Source organism: Anoplophora glabripennis, unplaced genomic scaffold, assembly GCF_000390285.2.
Source record: "Anoplophora glabripennis isolate ALB-LARVAE unplaced genomic scaffold, Agla_2.0 scaffold718, whole genome shotgun sequence".
Taxonomy (NCBI): Eukaryota; Metazoa; Arthropoda; class Insecta; order Coleoptera; family Cerambycidae; genus Anoplophora; species Anoplophora glabripennis.
The window spans coordinates 183,042-201,443 of record NW_019416823.1 but is presented as its reverse complement, the minus strand read 5'-3'; the positions used below and the strand labels follow the sequence as shown (position 1 = coordinate 201,443).

At 32.0% G+C, this 18,402-nt stretch overlaps 1 protein-coding gene across 1 annotated transcript in view; it reads right to left on the bottom strand.

The window, feature by feature from the left end:
- Positions 1-9,349, bottom strand: part of LOC108910856 (beta-2-syntrophin) — a 33,791-nt gene extending 24,442 nt beyond the window's left edge. The window contains exons 1-2 of the mRNA XM_018715600.1: positions 9,325-9,349; positions 4,086-4,274 (exon numbers count right to left, since the gene is read on the bottom strand). Coding sequence (XP_018571116.1) covers positions 4,086-4,274; positions 9,325-9,349 — 214 coding nt within the window. The remainder of the gene's footprint in view (positions 1-4,085; positions 4,275-9,324) is intronic.
- Between the last annotated feature and the right edge of the window lie 9,053 nt (positions 9,350-18,402).

Genomic DNA, 18,402 nt, shown 5'->3' with positions numbered 1-18,402 from the left:
TTTTTTCCTAAGAGCCACCGTTTCTGAGATATAACGATTCAAAAAGTTGTAAAAGTTGTAATCGTCATAATATGCATAAGTACGCCACGTATATACATCTCTGAAATTGTAATATAAGTAAAAATATTTTTCCATCGGTGATTGTAACTTACACTTAAAATATAAAATATACATAAGTATACCTATGAGAATATCAGGTAAAATTGTCAAGGCCGGTCGTGTACTACTGTTGAATCACCAACAGTAGATGATTCGTTTGATACCAACGAGGAGACATGCGATACATCACTATTGACGCAATTTACTTACACCCAGAATGAAGAAGAAGAAGAGCAAGAAGAAGTATTTGAAGGTTATGAATCAGACGAAAAAATTCTACTTTTTTTTAATTTCCATCGCTTTTATCATTTCCAACCCTTGCTAATATCTGTTATTATGCAATAGTTTCAAACTAAACAGAATCACAACAGACCTGTGGAATAGGCCTACTGGGGAAACTACGTTAAAAAACGCACTACAAGTACACTACCTCATAGGTGGCGTGGAAACGTGTGCTTATTATGACAACTTTTACAACTTTTTGAATCGTTATATTATCTCAGAAACGGTGACTCTTAGGAAAAAAGTATTGATAAATTTTTTATAGATAATTTTATGAACTACAATTTGTCTGTAATTTTATGATAAAACTTACCGTTTAGCTGAAAATCGCGAAAAACCCATTTTTTTTACCTTTGACCTCGAGTAAATTATTTTCCGAGTACCGGAACGATGAGGAATTTTAATATGCTATTTTTAATTATGTTTTGAACAACTTTACTCACTTTCAGCTTGTTGTACATTTATGTATCTTTGAATGTCTAGATTGACCGGACTACAATGCGACCGTCATGGCGGCAGTGATAAAAACGGGCAAAAAACTTCAAAGAATTATGGCAAGGAAAAGAATAAAAGAAGAATGTAATAGCACCTATTTTATATCAGCAAACTCAACTGATTTTGCCGCTATTGTTATTATTAATTAATAAAGTTCATTTGTGGTTTTAAATAATAAAATAATTTGACATACCAAATGTTACAACTGTTCAAAATTTTGTCCACCGACTTGTAAACACATTTGGGTCCGTCTTACTCAGTTTCTACGAACTAACACAAATGCTGTCTAGTTTCACCATAACAAATGCTTCACCATAATACAAATGTTTTCTTGCTTCACCATAAACTAAAACGATATTCATCAACTCCGAGTTGTTATACACGCAAGCCATTTTTGACACTAACTACTAAAAAATTATTGTAAACATCGGATTTCAGTATTCTGAGTCGCTGAGGCCACGTGGCTCTCCACGCGTATTACGAATGACGCTAGAGAATACAGTTGTCCAGCTATGTAATGGTTAAAAGCACTACAACTTCAATAATTTTTTTCTCGGAAACTGTAAGGATTTTACAACTTTTTTTTACAATATTGACTCCATTTCTCATGCCGCATCTATTCCCAATTTTTTTTGGATAAGTTGTGATTCACCCTGTATAATATAAAGGATATGCGTTTCAAATACATATATCATTTATATGCATTCCAGTAAGCTAACTAACACACTCTAACCATTAGTTTTACAAAAGATAGATGGAAAAAACAAAGAATAATAATTATATCTTAGTAAAAAAAACACTCCTCATTAGCATTGTTTTTCATAATATTGAAAACTACGCACCCACAAAAGAAATCACGAAGTGTGCACTACACCAGCACAATGATTTATGACGCGGACTTAAAATTATATTGACGATGTTTTTCATCGGAACACTTTGCCCCTTTTCGTGACGTAAATTGGTGGGGAAAAAGGAACAGTTCGCTTATCACAGCAATATGCTTACTTGTGGCAGGGATCTACGCCACTGAGTACTGTAATCCGTTTATAGTCTGTTTAGAAATGAAAGAGAGTATTAAAAGCTTATTATGTATGCAAATCGTAAATAAATGTAGTACTAGTGCTTATATTCAATATTTTTATATTATGTAGTTTCGGTATAGATGAGGTGTACTTTTAAAAAAACTTTGTGCGATCGGACTGTACTAAATTGTAGCAGGTAGCTAAAATTTAATCCCCGACAATCCGTCTTTGTCTATGCCGCTTCAATTTCTCGGTCCATTTCTCTTATAAGTAAACAATATAAAAACAGCATTTCAAAACATGAGGCTACTTTAAGCATCATAACCGGGTTAAGAGGGTTTTTAGTAATTCAAATAAAATTATTCAATATTATTATCAAAATATTTATTTAAATTTAATGAATAGACTTTTATTCCACACAAAAATATATGTATTTTGAAAATTCAAATTATGGTGAGTAAATGTAGTGTTGTATAAATGTACAATAAAGAAAATAAAAAAGTAGGTATATTAAAATTCATCCTCTGAATATTCTGATGAATTATCTTCGTCTCCTAGATTGATAACGATAGGTTCCACAGTAACGTCAATTAAATTATCGAGTTCCCACATTTTCTCCTCTTCTTTTTGTACATGATGTATACATCTTTGCCAGTTATCTGCAGTTACTCGTTCCAAGGAATTTTTTAACAAAATTTTCACGTCACTTAATTTAAACGTCGTATTATTTCGCGCTACATCTCCTTTTACCTGCGCCCAGACTAATTCGATTGGGTTAAGTTCACAGTGATAAGGTGGTAACCGTAGTACCGTTATTTGGCGATTTGTTGCCATTTCATCGATAACATATTTTTTCTGATCTTTATTAAGATTGACAAGTGTCAAAAGTTCCTTTTTCACCATATTTGTTTCAAAAGAAATGTTTTTTCCGGATAACCATTGAATTATATCGGCTTTCCTCCAAGCAGTCGTAGGCGTCCGCTCGGTCTGCCGTGAATGGTAACTGGCATTATCCATGACAATTACAGACCCCGGAGGAATAAGATCCAACATCTGTGTAAAATACTCTTCGAAAACATCTGCGTTCATGTCTTCGTGATAGTCACCTGTATTTTTAGATTCAAATAAAAGTAAACCGCCATCTACAAAACCACTGGCACTACCTATATGTGTCACTATTAATCTTCGCCCTTTACCTGAAGGTGCCTTGAACCCTGTTGAAAGTCCATCCAAAAATGCTTGTCGAAAACTTTTTACATTTTTATCTTGCCATACTTTTGTTACAGTATATCCCTCGTTGACCCAAGTTTCGTCTAGATAATAAATATTCCTCCCTTCGTCACGGAATTTTCTAATTGATCTTAAGTAGGATCTTCGCCAACAAATAATTTCATCTTTATCGATAAGAACTGACTTCCTGTTCTGCTTTTCCCAGCAAAAATTCAACTCTCGTAAGACGGCCCATAATTTGCTTCTACTGATTTTTGGCAAATCGTTGTCCTCTGAAAGTTCACTTAAAATTTTGTTTAGCGTTGGTATTTCTTTTTTAAAATAAAATGAGTGTACTTTTCTGCGAATGACATTGTTGAAGAAATCATCTATAACGACTTTTGACCTCCCTGTAGATGATTTTGAGGGATTTACAGTATCTTGTTCATTTGTTGTTTCCTTTAAAAGTCTGTAGATAGTCTATTTTCCAATCCCTGTCATTTTTGTTAGCATTAGTGTTACCCGATAATTACCTGAAACGAAATATTACCGGGCCCATGGCCGGTTCTTATCTCGGGGTTTTATTACTCTCTTTCATTTCCAAACAGAGTATAGTTGTGACAGTATCAATAATCCTATTTATGAACCACAATTAGCTGCACAATAGTAATTTACTGTGAATAAAACACTTTACCAATCACAAGTGATGTAATCATTGATCAGAATCATGCATATGCAGAAATCTTACTTTACTTCACCATTGCTTAATTACTTCAGCCCAATTCAGTGAACTTTTACCTCAATTTTTATATTTAATTAGTTATAGTTAATCATTATACATCTTCAGAGATACGTGATTCTTCGTACACGTTGTAATAAATAAAATATTTATATTTTAAAGCTGTTTATTTTCATATTAAAGTTATTAAAATTTACCTGTACCTGTAACTTGAAACAGTAAATAATTAAGGAACTTACCAGGGTCAGGATACCTAAAATTTCTTGCCAGATGACAAAGTTGTAGTGGTAGATAGCGAGTATCGGCTCGTTGTGGAGATCTGACCGCGGGGGGTGCTCCGGAAAGAAACCCTCGTTGCAATTCCCAACCAACTTCTGATATAATACTTGCTTTGCGAAAGTAAGGTGTAACTTCTCTCAAGTATTTCACTGTAAACAACAAATCGTAAACAATAGAATACATTAATTGTTTCATTAAAGAGAATATGGTGTTGCATAAAAAGAAAGTGATACATTTCAGTAACCCACACGTCAAAAATTGTTTTAATTTTGTCGATAATAAAGCAAATAGTACCGGGTAATTTCCATATGATTCAACGAACAAAAAAAATCGACCTCTTAGATTTTTTTGAAACTTTGGGATATTAATCTACTTTGAATTACCTGTGAAAGAATGACCCGTGTTTTTTTGTTTTTCTGAAAAAAATGTTTGGAGCTCTGTGGCGCCATGTCAAAGTTTACATTCATATTATTTTCAGGTGGTCGTCATTTTGACCCAAATCATCCTATGGAAACGTTTCTTTTTTCAAAATGTGCAAAATTTCAACAGCTTTTAACTTGTTTGTTTTCAGAATTCAAATTGCTTTAAAACTTATTGAAATAAATGAAAAAAACGGAAAAAAAATTTTTTTTCAAAATTGATTTTCTCAAAAACTTCACCTTTTATTTTCACCAAATTTGGACACTTTTTTCAAGGCCAAATAACCTATCTTTTACCCAAGGGGCAATATGCCAACTTACTCCATTCGGGAGAAACGGTTTTGATATTGCATTTTTTTTTTCAAGTGGCATTCATTTTGATCCAAATCGTTCTATCGATGTTTTTTATTCAGAATGTGCAGAATTTTATCAACTTACCTGTTTCTTTCAGAATTCAAAGTGCTTTAAAACTTTCTGAGATAAATGGGAAAAACGGAGTCATTTTTTTCAAAATTAATTTTCTCAAAAACCCCACCTTTTAATTTCACCAAATTTGGATATGTTTTTCAAAGCCAAATAAGCTATCTAAGCGGCGATATGCCAACTTGCTCTGTTCGGGAGATAAGGTTTCGAAAATAGGTACATTTTTCCAAGTGGCTGTCATTTTGAAGAATAAGTTTCTATAGGATGATTTGAGTCAAAATGACAGCCACTTGAAAAAAATATGCATTTTCATTTTTGGAATAACTGTTACGATGTAAATTTTTGTCATGGCGCCACAGAGTTCTAAAAATTTTTTTCTGAAAAACAAAAAAATAAGGGTCTCACAAAATTCACAGTAGATTAACATTTCAAAGTTTCAAACAAAATCGTTGAATCCACATGGAAACTACCGCCCATTATATGGAAAATTTTGTATAAGAAGATAAGAGGTATTTCTTAAATATTACAGTACTAGATTACACTTTTATAGTTTTCAGATAATTTAAATGTTTTTATTAATCTTAACAATGTAAGGTTTAAGATAAATATTGTAACTAGGATTTTAATTTTAAATGTGTTCAATATCAAAAAAGATTTAAATTATAAGAAAGTTTTGACAAAAACTGTAATTTAATGATGTTTAATAATATTAAATAAAGGCACTGTCATATTGCAGGATGTACATATGGCATCACAATATTCCGTGGAATGGGAGCAAATTAAAATTAATTTTAACCATCTAGTATATAGTACTTTATTCCTATTTGATATAAATATGTCAGTTTTTTTTTATTATATATATACCGATGTCTTGTAACATAACAAAATACGGCAAAAACCAGTTATATCCTAGGAAGCATACACAAGAGCGATCAAAAAGTTCCCTATAATAATACCAGCACACAAAAAAAAAGTTTGATTTGACCCAATAGGCTGCATTTATTTTGACTTGCTCAAAGTGTGAAGTCCATTTAGCTCAAACACCCCCAAAATTTTGAGTAATTGAGAAAAAATTTGTTCTCAACTTGATAAAGTGGGTTTCTTATCTATTTAGATGTGGCGATTACAAATTTGGAGTCTTTTTCGCTGCATCCCCCTGTCATGAATTAAGTTGGTATTTACTTATAATATTGAATAGTATAAAAAGTATCCTTGTACTGAACTGAAAAAGGAATTCGAGTAAAACTTAGTATCTCTCAGACAGTCGCTTGATTTATAACATGGCGCAGCCGGTAGAGGCTTAAAAGTTATAAAAATTAAAATAGTATAAAAAGTGATACCAGTTTGTGGACATTATAAACAATTAAAATGAGTGTTTTTTCTGATTATCGTGGTATAGCTCCTATGGATTTCTCAGGAAATTTATCTGAGAATTGGAAGCTATGGAAACAAAAATTTGAAAATTATATGGTGGCATCAGAAATAACAAGGAAAGATGAAAAAATTCAAATTGCACAACTTTTACACTACATAGGAGAAGAAGGTTTTAATATTTATAATACCTTTACATATGTGAATGACGAAGATAGAAACAAAATTAATGTGATTCTAAAAAAGTTTGACAACCATTTTTTGCCTAAAAGGAATTTATCGTACGAAAGGTTTAAATTTTTTACTCGTAAACAGTTAATAAATGAGACAATTGAACAATTTGTAACTGANGAACTTCTTATGTCACGTCATTTAAGAGATATTTTACCAACAACACAAAGTTATCTTAAACCTAGACATATACCTTTTCAGAAGTATAACAAGAGAATAAAAACCAGTCGACAAAAACAAAAAAATATTTACAATAAAAATTCTAAAGATAGAGTTCCGTTATATATTAATCAAGGTATTAGATATCAAGATAAGTTAAAATCACAATGGAAATTTGGTAAAGTTATTAACAGACAAAGAAATAGATCATATGTTATACAAAACAATAATGGTACTAATGTAATAAGAAATCGTAGGTTTATCGAACCTGTACCGAGTTCTAGTGAAAATCAATGTGATGATGACATAATTTACATAAGTGACACCGATCAGGAAAGTGTTGTGGAATCAAGTCCTGAAAATATTTGTTTATCTCAAAATTCTAGATATGGCAGAAAAATTATAAAACCTGATAGATTAGTTTATTCCTAGTTATAAGTTTTGTTAGATCTTAGTTATTAGTTATTTATATTGAATGTATGCCACATTTAAGTAATATAGCAATTTTAAATAAAAAAGGGAGATGTCATGAATTAAGTTGGTATTTACTTATAATATTGAATAATATAAAAAGTATCCTTGTACTGAACTGAAAAAGGAATTCGAATAAAACTTAGTATCTCTCAGACAGTCGCTTGATTTATAACACCCCCCATCCAGATTTTGCAAAAATCGAAAAATAATAACGAAAAATCACCAAAAATAGTGAAAAATTGCCGAGAATCATATTAGTGAATGAAAAAAATTGGAAAAAAATAGATCTGAACTTGATACAGTGGGTTTCTTATGTATTTTGATGTGCTGTTTCCAAATTTGAAGTCTTTTAAGCTGCGTCCCCTCCAGATTTCGCAAAAATTGCAAAATAATTGCGAAACATCACAAAAAAATACCGAAAAATCACGTTGGTGAGCAGAAAAAAATTCGAATAGTTTTTTCTGACCTCGGTCAAGTGTGTGTTTTTTATGTATTTTAATACGCTGAATTCGTTTCTGAAGTCTATTAACAGTATCTCCCACAGATATTGAAAAAATGCGCAAAAAATAACTGAAAATGACAAAAAATCATATTAATGAGAGTGAGAAAATTTAAAAAGCGGTTTTCTAAATTGGATCAAGTGTTCTCATAAATTTTGTCGAGTTGAATTTGAATCTAAAGTCTGTTGAGCCTCATTACCCAAATATTTTTCAAAAATCGCAAAATATCGCAAGAAAAATGGAAATCGTGAATCCTAAAAAATCTTGAAATGACATGGATATGAATTACTTCCAAATAAATTCGACTGACTCGAACCAGGCTTTCTTTGATGTTGGTCTTACACTGACCTCTCTTGTAGCGAACTCTTTTCTCATCGAATGACTTATGCAGCGGGTTTCTCTTCCTCTTCTGTCTATTCTGATTCGTTTCAATTTTTAAGAGAAAAGTTTCTAGCGATAAATGATGCGAAATTGAAAGTAGGTATTTTAATGGTCCGCAAATTCGTACTATTTTTCGAAACGAAAATTTCATTACAAGGATGAATGACACTGAAAAAGCATCATGGCAAAGTTTCAAAAATATCTCTCGGAACTTTTTAGGAAATGATAAGAGTGAAGCTTACGAAAATTTAGTTAAAGAGATGTTGACAAATTTCAAACAGTTAAGTTGCTTGATGAATCTTAAATTGCACTTCCTATACTCTCACTTTGACTACTTTCTTCAAAACCTTGGAGACTACAGTGAAGAACAATGAGAAAGATTACATCAAGATATAAGGGAAATAGAGAATCAATACCAAGGAAGATGGGATATCAACATGGTGGCAGATTTCTGTTGAACACTGATGGGAGAAACGAATCAGAATAGATAGAAGAGAAAGAAAAACCCGCTGGATTGGTCATTCGAAGAGAAAAGAATTCGCTACAAGAGAAGAAAAGAAGAGCAACATCAAAGAAAGCCTGGTTCGAGTAAGTCGAATTTATTAGTAACTCATATCCATATCATTTATTCAAGATTTTTTGGGATTTCCATTTTTGCGATATTTTGCGATTTTTGCAAAATTTTGGGTAATGAGACTCAACAGACTTTAAATTCGAATTCAACTCGACAAAATTTATGAGAAGAACACTTGATCCAATCCAGAAAACCTCTTCCAAAATGTTCTCACTCTCATTAATTTGATTTTTTACCATTTTCAGCAATTTTTTTGCAAAATCTGTGGGAAATGCAGCTAATAGACTTCAGATCGATTTCAGCGTATCAAACTACATAAGAAGCACACTTGATCATGGTCAGAAAAAGAATTTTCGAATTTTTTTGCGCTCACGAATGTGATTTTTGGCGATTTTTCGTTATTATTTTGCGAGTTTTGCAAAATCTGGGGGGAATGCAGTTTAAATGACGTCAGATTTGGATTTAGCACATCAAAATACATAACAAACCGACTTGATGAAGTTCAGAACAAATTTTTTCGAGTTTTTTTTGGACTCACTAACGTGATTTTCAGTGATTTTTCACTGTTTTTTTTGTCAATTACTCAAAATTTTGGGGGTGTTAGCGCTGTCATGTAACGTGTCAAATATCTAATAAAAGTTATATTTTTATACTTATTTAATTTTACCGTTGTCCCTTTTCTTCTTTTCCATTTTGGTTATTTTACATCGGTCTATTTCAGACGACGAGCCCCCAACTGAAAATTTTTCCCCCACTTTGTCACAGGGTAGGGATCTTTTACTTGCCTAACAATGTTTAGACAAGGAACCAACAGTTTTACATCCTTTCCCAGGGATGATAAGTCTTATTATACAAATCTCACCTAAATTTTTATAGTTTTTGTGAATACAGCGACATACAGGCCACTAGAGGGTGGGCGATACGAGCATCGTGTGCCTTCCCCGCACTGTCACCCATTGAAGTAGGTACTAACTAAGATCAGCGTTACTTGTCTTTTCATATTAATGACATTAATGCTTGTCCTGATTAATGATTTTAAATTAATTCGCATAAAATCACAGAAAAGTGAAAATGGCCATCATCAGCTTCATTTGAAGTATTACAGTGCCAGCCCATGTGCGCTAGCTTGATATTACCAATATGTTTTTAATGTTAAGTTGTGTATTATTTAAAATCTTTTTCACAACCCATATTTCAATCAAATTACTAAACTCATCTTGTAGATATTTAAAAATATAAAAAAATCGTATTTTGTACCATTCTAGGTCCTTTTTTCGCTTTATGGATAACTTACGATAAATTCAGAAAATGATCTATAACTTTATTAATGTGGTACAACTAGAAATTTCTTTGTATAAAAACTTTCCTGGTACTATATGGTATTTAGATGTTTACATGTGTTTTTTTTTTTTTGCTGTTTTTTTTTCCTGGTCTGCAGGCATTTACTATTCAGTATTCTTTTTTGCTAATGAAACTGTTAAATTATCTTAATTAATTATTAATCAAAAGTTTTGATAATTCGTTGATTAAAACAAATTTGATTGTAGTTATTAGATATCTTAGTATATTGATGTGTACATATACATACTTTTTCTTTTTTTTGTATAGTTAGATCTCATTGTTATGGTTAAATTAATAGGAATCAGTTATATTTGTTATACTTTTCTTTTTAGAAGGTGATATCTAAATGATTCTATATAATTTCTAATCAGATGCGATGCATTGGTTTAGATAAGTTTATGTAGCTTTGTATACCTAACTAATGAAAGCTAGAGGAAATCTGTTGAAATAGTGATTAACCTGAACACTCTTAGAATTTATTATCAAAACTGCAGGGGACTTAGAACCAAGACAATTAATTTTTACAGAAATTTAGTATCAGAAAACTATGATTTAATACTGTTAACTTATTTAGAAACATTGTTTGTTAAGGTTAATATAGGGTAATTCTTTTATTTTTAACTGTACGTATATGGCACCACAGTCAAATTCTCAATTTTTTAAAGATTACGTTGATATATACGAAATTATAGATGAGGATTTTAATTTAAATACAAACTTAATTATATTTGGAGATTTTAATTTACCTTATGTATTTGGCACACAGTTTACATTTCATAATGACAGCAGATCCGTGACTTACATAGGTGAATTATTAAGTATGTATAATTTAAAATCTTTTAATAATCGTCTTAATGAGGATCGGAAAACTTTAGATTTAGTATTTGCCAATTCACCAGTTTCAATTAAAGAAGAATTAGTACCTCTTGTTAATATTGATAGGAAACATCCTCCTTTATTGGCCGAAATTAATATTACTAAATTGAAGTATTTGGAAAAAAATAACAATAATTTAGCAGATAAGTATAACTTTAAACAAGCTAACTTTACATTATTGTACGAATTACTTAATAATTGCAACTGGGAAAGGTTGAATTATTTTTCTGATGTTGATGATGCCGTAGGATATTTCTATTTGAAATTTTATGAAATTTTAGATATTTGTGTTCCAAAATATAAAAAAATTATTGATAAATGTAGGAAAACATACCCACCTTGGTTTACAAAAGAAATAAAAATTAAATTGAAACNTTTAGTAAAGCACGTACGCCTGAACATTATGTTTATACAATGAATAACAATATTTTGTCTAGAATTTATGACTTTAAAGATCTAGGAATTAACTTTCAACCTAATTTGAGTTTTAAAAACCATGTGAATGAATTAACTAATGCTTCATATAAACTTTTGGGTTTCATTAAAAGAGTAACAGTTGATTTTAAAAATATTAATTCTATTTTATATTTATTTAATACTCTTATTCGTAGTCGTTTAGAATATGGATCTATTATTTGGGACCCTTCAAAACAGTATCTTAGGGATGCTCTTGAAAAAATCCAAAACAAATTTATAAAGTATCTTTATTACAAAAAATATCATATTAGTCCCGGATTTGCTTCCTATGAGCCATTGCGAAAACAGTTTAAGATCTGTAAGTTAGAAAATAGAAGAATTGCCCGAAAATTAACATTTTTACATAAAGTGCTGAATGGAGGTTATGACGCTCCTTATCTATTGTCACAGATAAATTTAAATATACCTGACCACCGTATACGTCCAACACAATTAATTTTTTATGTCAGTTCTAGTACTCTTATTAGTGATATGTGTAATATTTTCAATAGACACAGACATAGAATATCTATAGACATTTTTGATACTACATTAATAACATTTAATAGAGTTATCCGTAATATAGATTTTACTTGAAATTGATTGTCCTGGTTCTATTTGCCCGGCTGCTCCCTTGCTGCAGTTTATTTTGAATTTTATTTTGTATTTTAATTAGGTAAGTTAGATAGGTATGTGCATGTTTATACATTTCTTTTTCTTTTTCCTAGAAACATGTAATTAGGTTGTTTCTAACCTGTTTGTTTCTAATATTAAAATAAAATAAAATAAACTTTATGATTAGTCCTGTGAAAAACCATACTTATCGTATCAACTTCGACGTCACCTGTTACATGAGTGTTGTACAATAATGAAAAAGTAATATTGACAGTTGGTAGAAGGAAGCGCAAAAAACAAACGCTTAGGTTCTGAAAGGAAGCCAAAATAGATGAAGTGAGAACAGTGTGGAGATAGGTAGTAAGACGATCTGCGGGCAGTGTGTCAAAAGTAGTGAAAAACAAGTGTTTAACCGGTATTAATTAGCAGGTAATTACTCTCTAAGTACATTGTTGTTAATTGTTCTATGTAATCTTATGATTGTGATGATTATAGACGTTTCATAATAATAATTCTGTATATGTTTAGCCTTCATTGTCTTATGCTCAGGGGCGTATATTTTTCTAACATAAAATTGTTACAATTATTATTAAAGAATTGCTCATTATTTATTACATGTTAAAATATGTATGTATTGTCGTGACTGCCCGGATATTGCAATAACAACTCCTTTGTTTCACATTTAACTCGTTTTATCATGATTACGTTGTTCTTTGACTTCTTGTGCTCACTTTCTGTCATACGCATATAAGAGCCCTGTTGAATTTACTAACATTTTCGCCCGTGAGAAATGAATCTGTAAAAAGAATAATTAAATACAAAAAAGAATTGCTCTGGATTGTCTCCCGTATGGGACTCCAGTACCTTACTTATTCTTACTTATTATTATTATTATTATTATTATTATTATTATTATTATTATTATTNGTCATTGTCATTGTCATTGTCATTGTCATTGTCATTGTCATTGTCATTGTCATTGTCATTGTCATTGTCATTGTCATTGTCATTGTCATTGTCATTGTCATTGTCATTGTCATTGTCATTGTCATTGTCATTGTCATTGTCATTGTCATTGTCATTGTCATTGTCATTGTCATTGTCATTGTCATTGTCATTGTCATTGTCATTGTCATTGTCATTGTCATTGTCATTGTCATTGTCATTGTCATTGTCATTGTCATTGTCATTGTCATTGTCATTGTCATTGTCATTGTCATTGTCATTGTCATTGTCATTGTCATTGTCATTGTCATTGTCATTGTCATTGTCATTGTCATTGTCATTGTCATTGTCATTGTCATTGTCATTGTCATTGTCATTGTCATTGTCATTGTCATTGTCATTGTCATTGTCATTGTCATTGTCATTGTCATTGTCGTATTTTGGTATTGGTATTTTGGTATTGGTATTGGTATTGTCGTTGTCGTTGTCGTTGTCATTGTCGTTGTCATTGTCCTTGTCCTTGTCATTGTCATTGTCATTGTCATTGTCATTGTCATTATCATTATTATAACCTCTTCAGTTTTACTTGGAAGTGTGTATGTCTAATTCGAGTGAGATGACATTTAGTGAGACATTAAATAAGTCGGGTGTTATTTATCATTAGCAAAGGTTCTTAATGTATGCCTTTTGTTAGCGGTTGTTTTGTATTTATATTTGGGTGGTTAGAGCAACGATCGTGGGTTTCTCTGCCATGCTCTTTCCCCACAGGAGCTCTAGGTGAGCCTGACACTCTCATTTTATGTTAAATGGTTGTTAATGTTTCTGTAGTTCTTTCTATGTGTCACTTGTTTAATTTGAAGCCTGTGCTACGTAAATAATAAAGTTAGGTGTATTTACTCTGCTTTTGTTTTATAAAATCAAACCATACTTCCCCACTTTAAAGTTAGTAGCCAGCGCCTTCCGGTCAATTAACATAGATGTATACCACGTAGGTATTCCTTATGACGATCACATATTTTTGGCCACAACTACGTTTGTTTATTTTTTTTTCGAACCCGGGGTTGTTATACTAACCTTGTAATTTTTTCGAAANTGCTCTTTCCCCACAGGAGCTCTAGGTGAGCCTGACACTCTCATTTTATGTTAAATGGTTGTTAATGTTTCTGTAGTTCTTTCTATGTGTCACTTGTTTAATTTGAAGCCTGTGCTACGTAAATAATAAAGTTAGGTGTATTTACTCTGCTTTTGTTTTATAAAATCAAACCATACTTCCCCACTTTAAAGTTAGTAGCCAGCGCCTTCCGGTCAATTAACATAGATGTATACCACGTAGGTATTCCTTATGACGATCACATATGTTTGGCCACAACTACGTTTGTTTATTTTTTTTTTCGATCGAACCTGGGGTTGTTATACTAACCTTGTAATTTTTTCGAAAATATGTGTCCACGATTTTCAAACGAAATGTCTTCTGTCATACTAAGTCATTAAAATTACTTGTCCGGCCACGAATTCTTCTGTGTAAGTTTTATTGCGAGTATTTCAATGTGATAATTAATTGACTGAGGAAGTGCACACCCTGTAGTTTTTGAGCAGAATTGTATTTTGGATATTCTAGGGATGTGCCTTTCATTATTCTAAACTGATAGAATTATCTATTTGTGTGCAGTTGTTCTGAGAATTTTTGTTTTGTATGGCTGACTTCACTCTATTAAAAACTCAGGATTGAAGTAAAAGAGCATACGTGTCAATTTTTGTCTTATTTTTGGATGACAAATCTCTTCACGAACGATGGTACTTATATATTTATTGAAACACCCAGTATAATTCAAAATTTAAACACAGCTCGCAGTATCGTAGATCGTGGCTCAAATGAAATGTATAGGACGACGAAGTACCTGGTTCTAACGACACTAATGTAATGTAGCCCATTGTTTCTCAGGACATGAAATACCACGTACGTCCCTAAAAGTTCCTGGTACTTCCGAGAAATTTCTTGATTTACCTATAATTTTCCACAATTTCCTTGGTTTCCCTTTGCATTATCCTAATTCCATCAGGTATGTTTGTATTGCCCTGGATTACCTTGAATTACCCCGCATTACGTTTGTATTTCCTTATAAGTGTACATCAAAATTCCTCAGCTGTTTACCCTTCGGCTAAAACTAATAGCTACAAAAAGTGAAAAGTCAAAAATAAAATTTATCTAAAATACTCTGGGTACCAGTGAAAGTTTTATCAAATCTATACGGGTAATTTCAGTTAAAATACAGAATCTGTAGGAATAGATTAGTTGCCAAAAAATAAGTAGAGTTTGCTCTATAAACTTTTTTTCTGGGGAGCGTGGTTTTCGAGATACAGGTTTCCAAAAATATATATTTTTTCGGGCATAACTTCATATTACATTGAACGATTTGAATTAAATTTATTACAGCGTATTCACGTAATTAGACCTTTTACTGAATGTAATATTAAACTCGTGGCATTAACCAATAGCTTGCTACTAAAGAAAAAAAATACGCCGCTGGCGGTTTTTTTATAGAAATATTGTTAAATTCAGGTGCTGTTACTTTAAATGAATAAAAAGAAATTCTTGGTATTTATATTATTTAATAGTTAACAGCCGTTTAGGAGATAATTTACTTATTCGGCGGCCATAATGCGCAAATTTAGTCCACCTACTCATATTTCTTTAAAATCCATAAGCAAAAATTGAGTTTTTTGTTTGCCAGTAAGCTTTACGATGATCTCGTTTTAATATTATAACTACCTTTGTTTATTTATTTCTGAGCTGCAGTCCCTGTTGGGCTTATGAACACGAGACGAATTGCGGAAAAGAAGGAGGAAAATTGTCATCTCCTCAGGGAAAATCATGTCGTGATAAGTTCCTATGTAAATAGATTAGAAAATGTCAAAAGTGTATCGATGCGAAAGGACTTCGATTTGGACAATTGTTGTAGGACTCGTTACTTAATTACTTACTCGATCGATTTGCTAAAGTTATTTTATCATTTAATTTTGACAATTTTTCCAGAAATAAAATTATTTCTACAAAAAAAACACCAGTGGCGTATTCTTCTTTTGGGAAAAGTTGGCGGACGCTTTAGTAGCACGTCACTGGTTAAAACCAGGAGGTTTTCACCAAATAAACGGGCTAATTTATAAGGAAAAATCAATAAAACGTAAAAACAAGTCCAAATATCTCTTAAACGGCTGCTACTATTAAAAAACATGTACCTAACATTATTTCTACAAAAAACCGCCAGTGGCGTATTTTTTCTTAGGAAAATGGGTCGGCACTTCCAGTAGCACACCACTTAATATTACATTCAATACATTCAATAAAAGGTCTAATTAATGAATACGCTGTAGTAAATTTCATTCTATTCTAAAAAAAGTTTATAGAGCAAACTACTTAATTTTTGGTAATGAATCTAGTCCTGCAGTTTCTGTATTTATAAAGTGAAATCACACTCTATATAAATAAAAGTAAACCCATGTGTATGCCCACTTTTCTCTGCAACCCCGAATTGTGCAGACCTATGATCGTGTGGGTGGATAGCCTAGGTTTCCCCATTGATAATGTTTTAGTTAGTTTCAAGTGGATGTCGGCGTTGTGGTAGTTATGAGAGTGAGAACTTTTACCTCGAAATTACATTACGGAAAATGTTAAATCTTATATTTTCTACTATGTACTGGACTGTTCTAGACTCGAAAATGAGATGTTTCAAACCGATCTCAAATATTTTACAATGATCTGTTCTAAAAAGTTCAGTCTGAGCGTATATAAGCCGAATTCTGGCGCGCTTATGTCAGTCTAATTTTAGCAACGAATAAAAAAACATCAAAACAAATAAAAAGTTGAGTTAAGTCAATATTGAAATCAAGATGAATATTTAAGTGAAAATAATGTTATAAAGTCCCAGATGGAATGCCCGAGTGATGGTTGCTGAATTTACTTTTCCCCAGTAACAAAAAAATTAGGTATGCTCAAGCTGGCAACACCGCCTATGGGAGCGCCAGCGACAACGCCCTAAGAGCAAAGTTTCAACCCTCTAAGCCTTCAAATAAAGGAGATAAGCCCTTTTGTCCATATTTCTTGGTCGTACCTACTTATCGAATATCCCTCGTACATTTGGATAATTATTTATTGAATTGCCTTGGTAAATGGTCATTCATGATTGTTCCATTGAAATTTCTACAGACATCTAGAAGCCTAATTAGACTAAATGAAAACCACGGCAGAAAAACAAGATATTAGCAATATTTTGAGATATAACAAATTTGTTACAGATACTAAATTTAGTATCTACACATACAGGGTGATTCATTAACAATGGGAAAATCGAAAGCTGAAAATACTACACGTGAAATGGTGACCATTGGCGCAAACATACCTTATCCGAAAGTTGATAGTTTCGGAAATACAGGGTGTTAAAAGTTCAAATTTTAAATCGTTTTTTTGCTATTATTCTGAAAATATGTAGATTAGTAACTTGAAAATTTGTGAAACTATGTTTTTTTAGGCGACGAATAAGATGCGTGTTGTAATTTCAGCATTGCTCATAGTGGGCGCCACTTACGACCAATTTTACCGAAAATTTAGTTAATAACTTTTTACCCTGTTTGTCTAACATGAAACTTGATTCAAAACCTGAAAAAGCAATAATTTTTCCATAAATTGTGTATTCTTGTTTCATTTCGGTATCTCGATCCGTTTTCGAGAAAAAATCGATTTAACGAACACTATGTTTTCATAATACGAGAAATTAAAAGCGAAACAAACCCAGTGTTTCTTCGTGTTATTACAACAATTAACAATAAAACAAATGAAATTCGTAATAACGATTTAAAGTCAGTGTTCAAAGAATCCACCGTTGACATTTACACACTTTACACAACGTTTTCTGAGAGATCTTCGAGTTTGAAACAACATATTGGGATTGCGTTTGACTTCGTTGGCAGCGATTTGTATTCTTTGCCACAACTCTTCACACGAACCAATAGATTCTTCCAAATAGAAAAATGAAGAGGATTGAAGTCCGGACTTCTGGGTGGCCAAGTAAAAATGCTTCCACGGCTTGAAGAAGTTCCACTTTATTTAAGAAGAGACATGTGGTTCATGCACGACGGAGCTCCACCGCATTTTTCTTGGCCAGTGCGTGCATATTTAGATGCAGTTTTTCCAAATCGCTGGATTGGCCATGTAAGCATTTTTGCTTGGCCATCCAGAAGTCCGGACTTCAATCCTCTTGATTTTTCTATTTGGTCTCGAATGAAAGATATAGTTTACAAAGAATCTATTGGCTCGTGTGAAGAGTTGTGGCAAAGAATACAAATCGCTGCCAACGAAGTCAGACGCAATCCCAATATGTTGTTTCAAACTCGAAGATCTCTCAGAAAACGTGTAAAGTGTATCAGTGTCAACGGTGGATTCTTCGAACAATTACTTTAAATCATAATTACGTATTTTATTTGTTTTATTGTTAATTGTTGTAATAACACGAAGAAA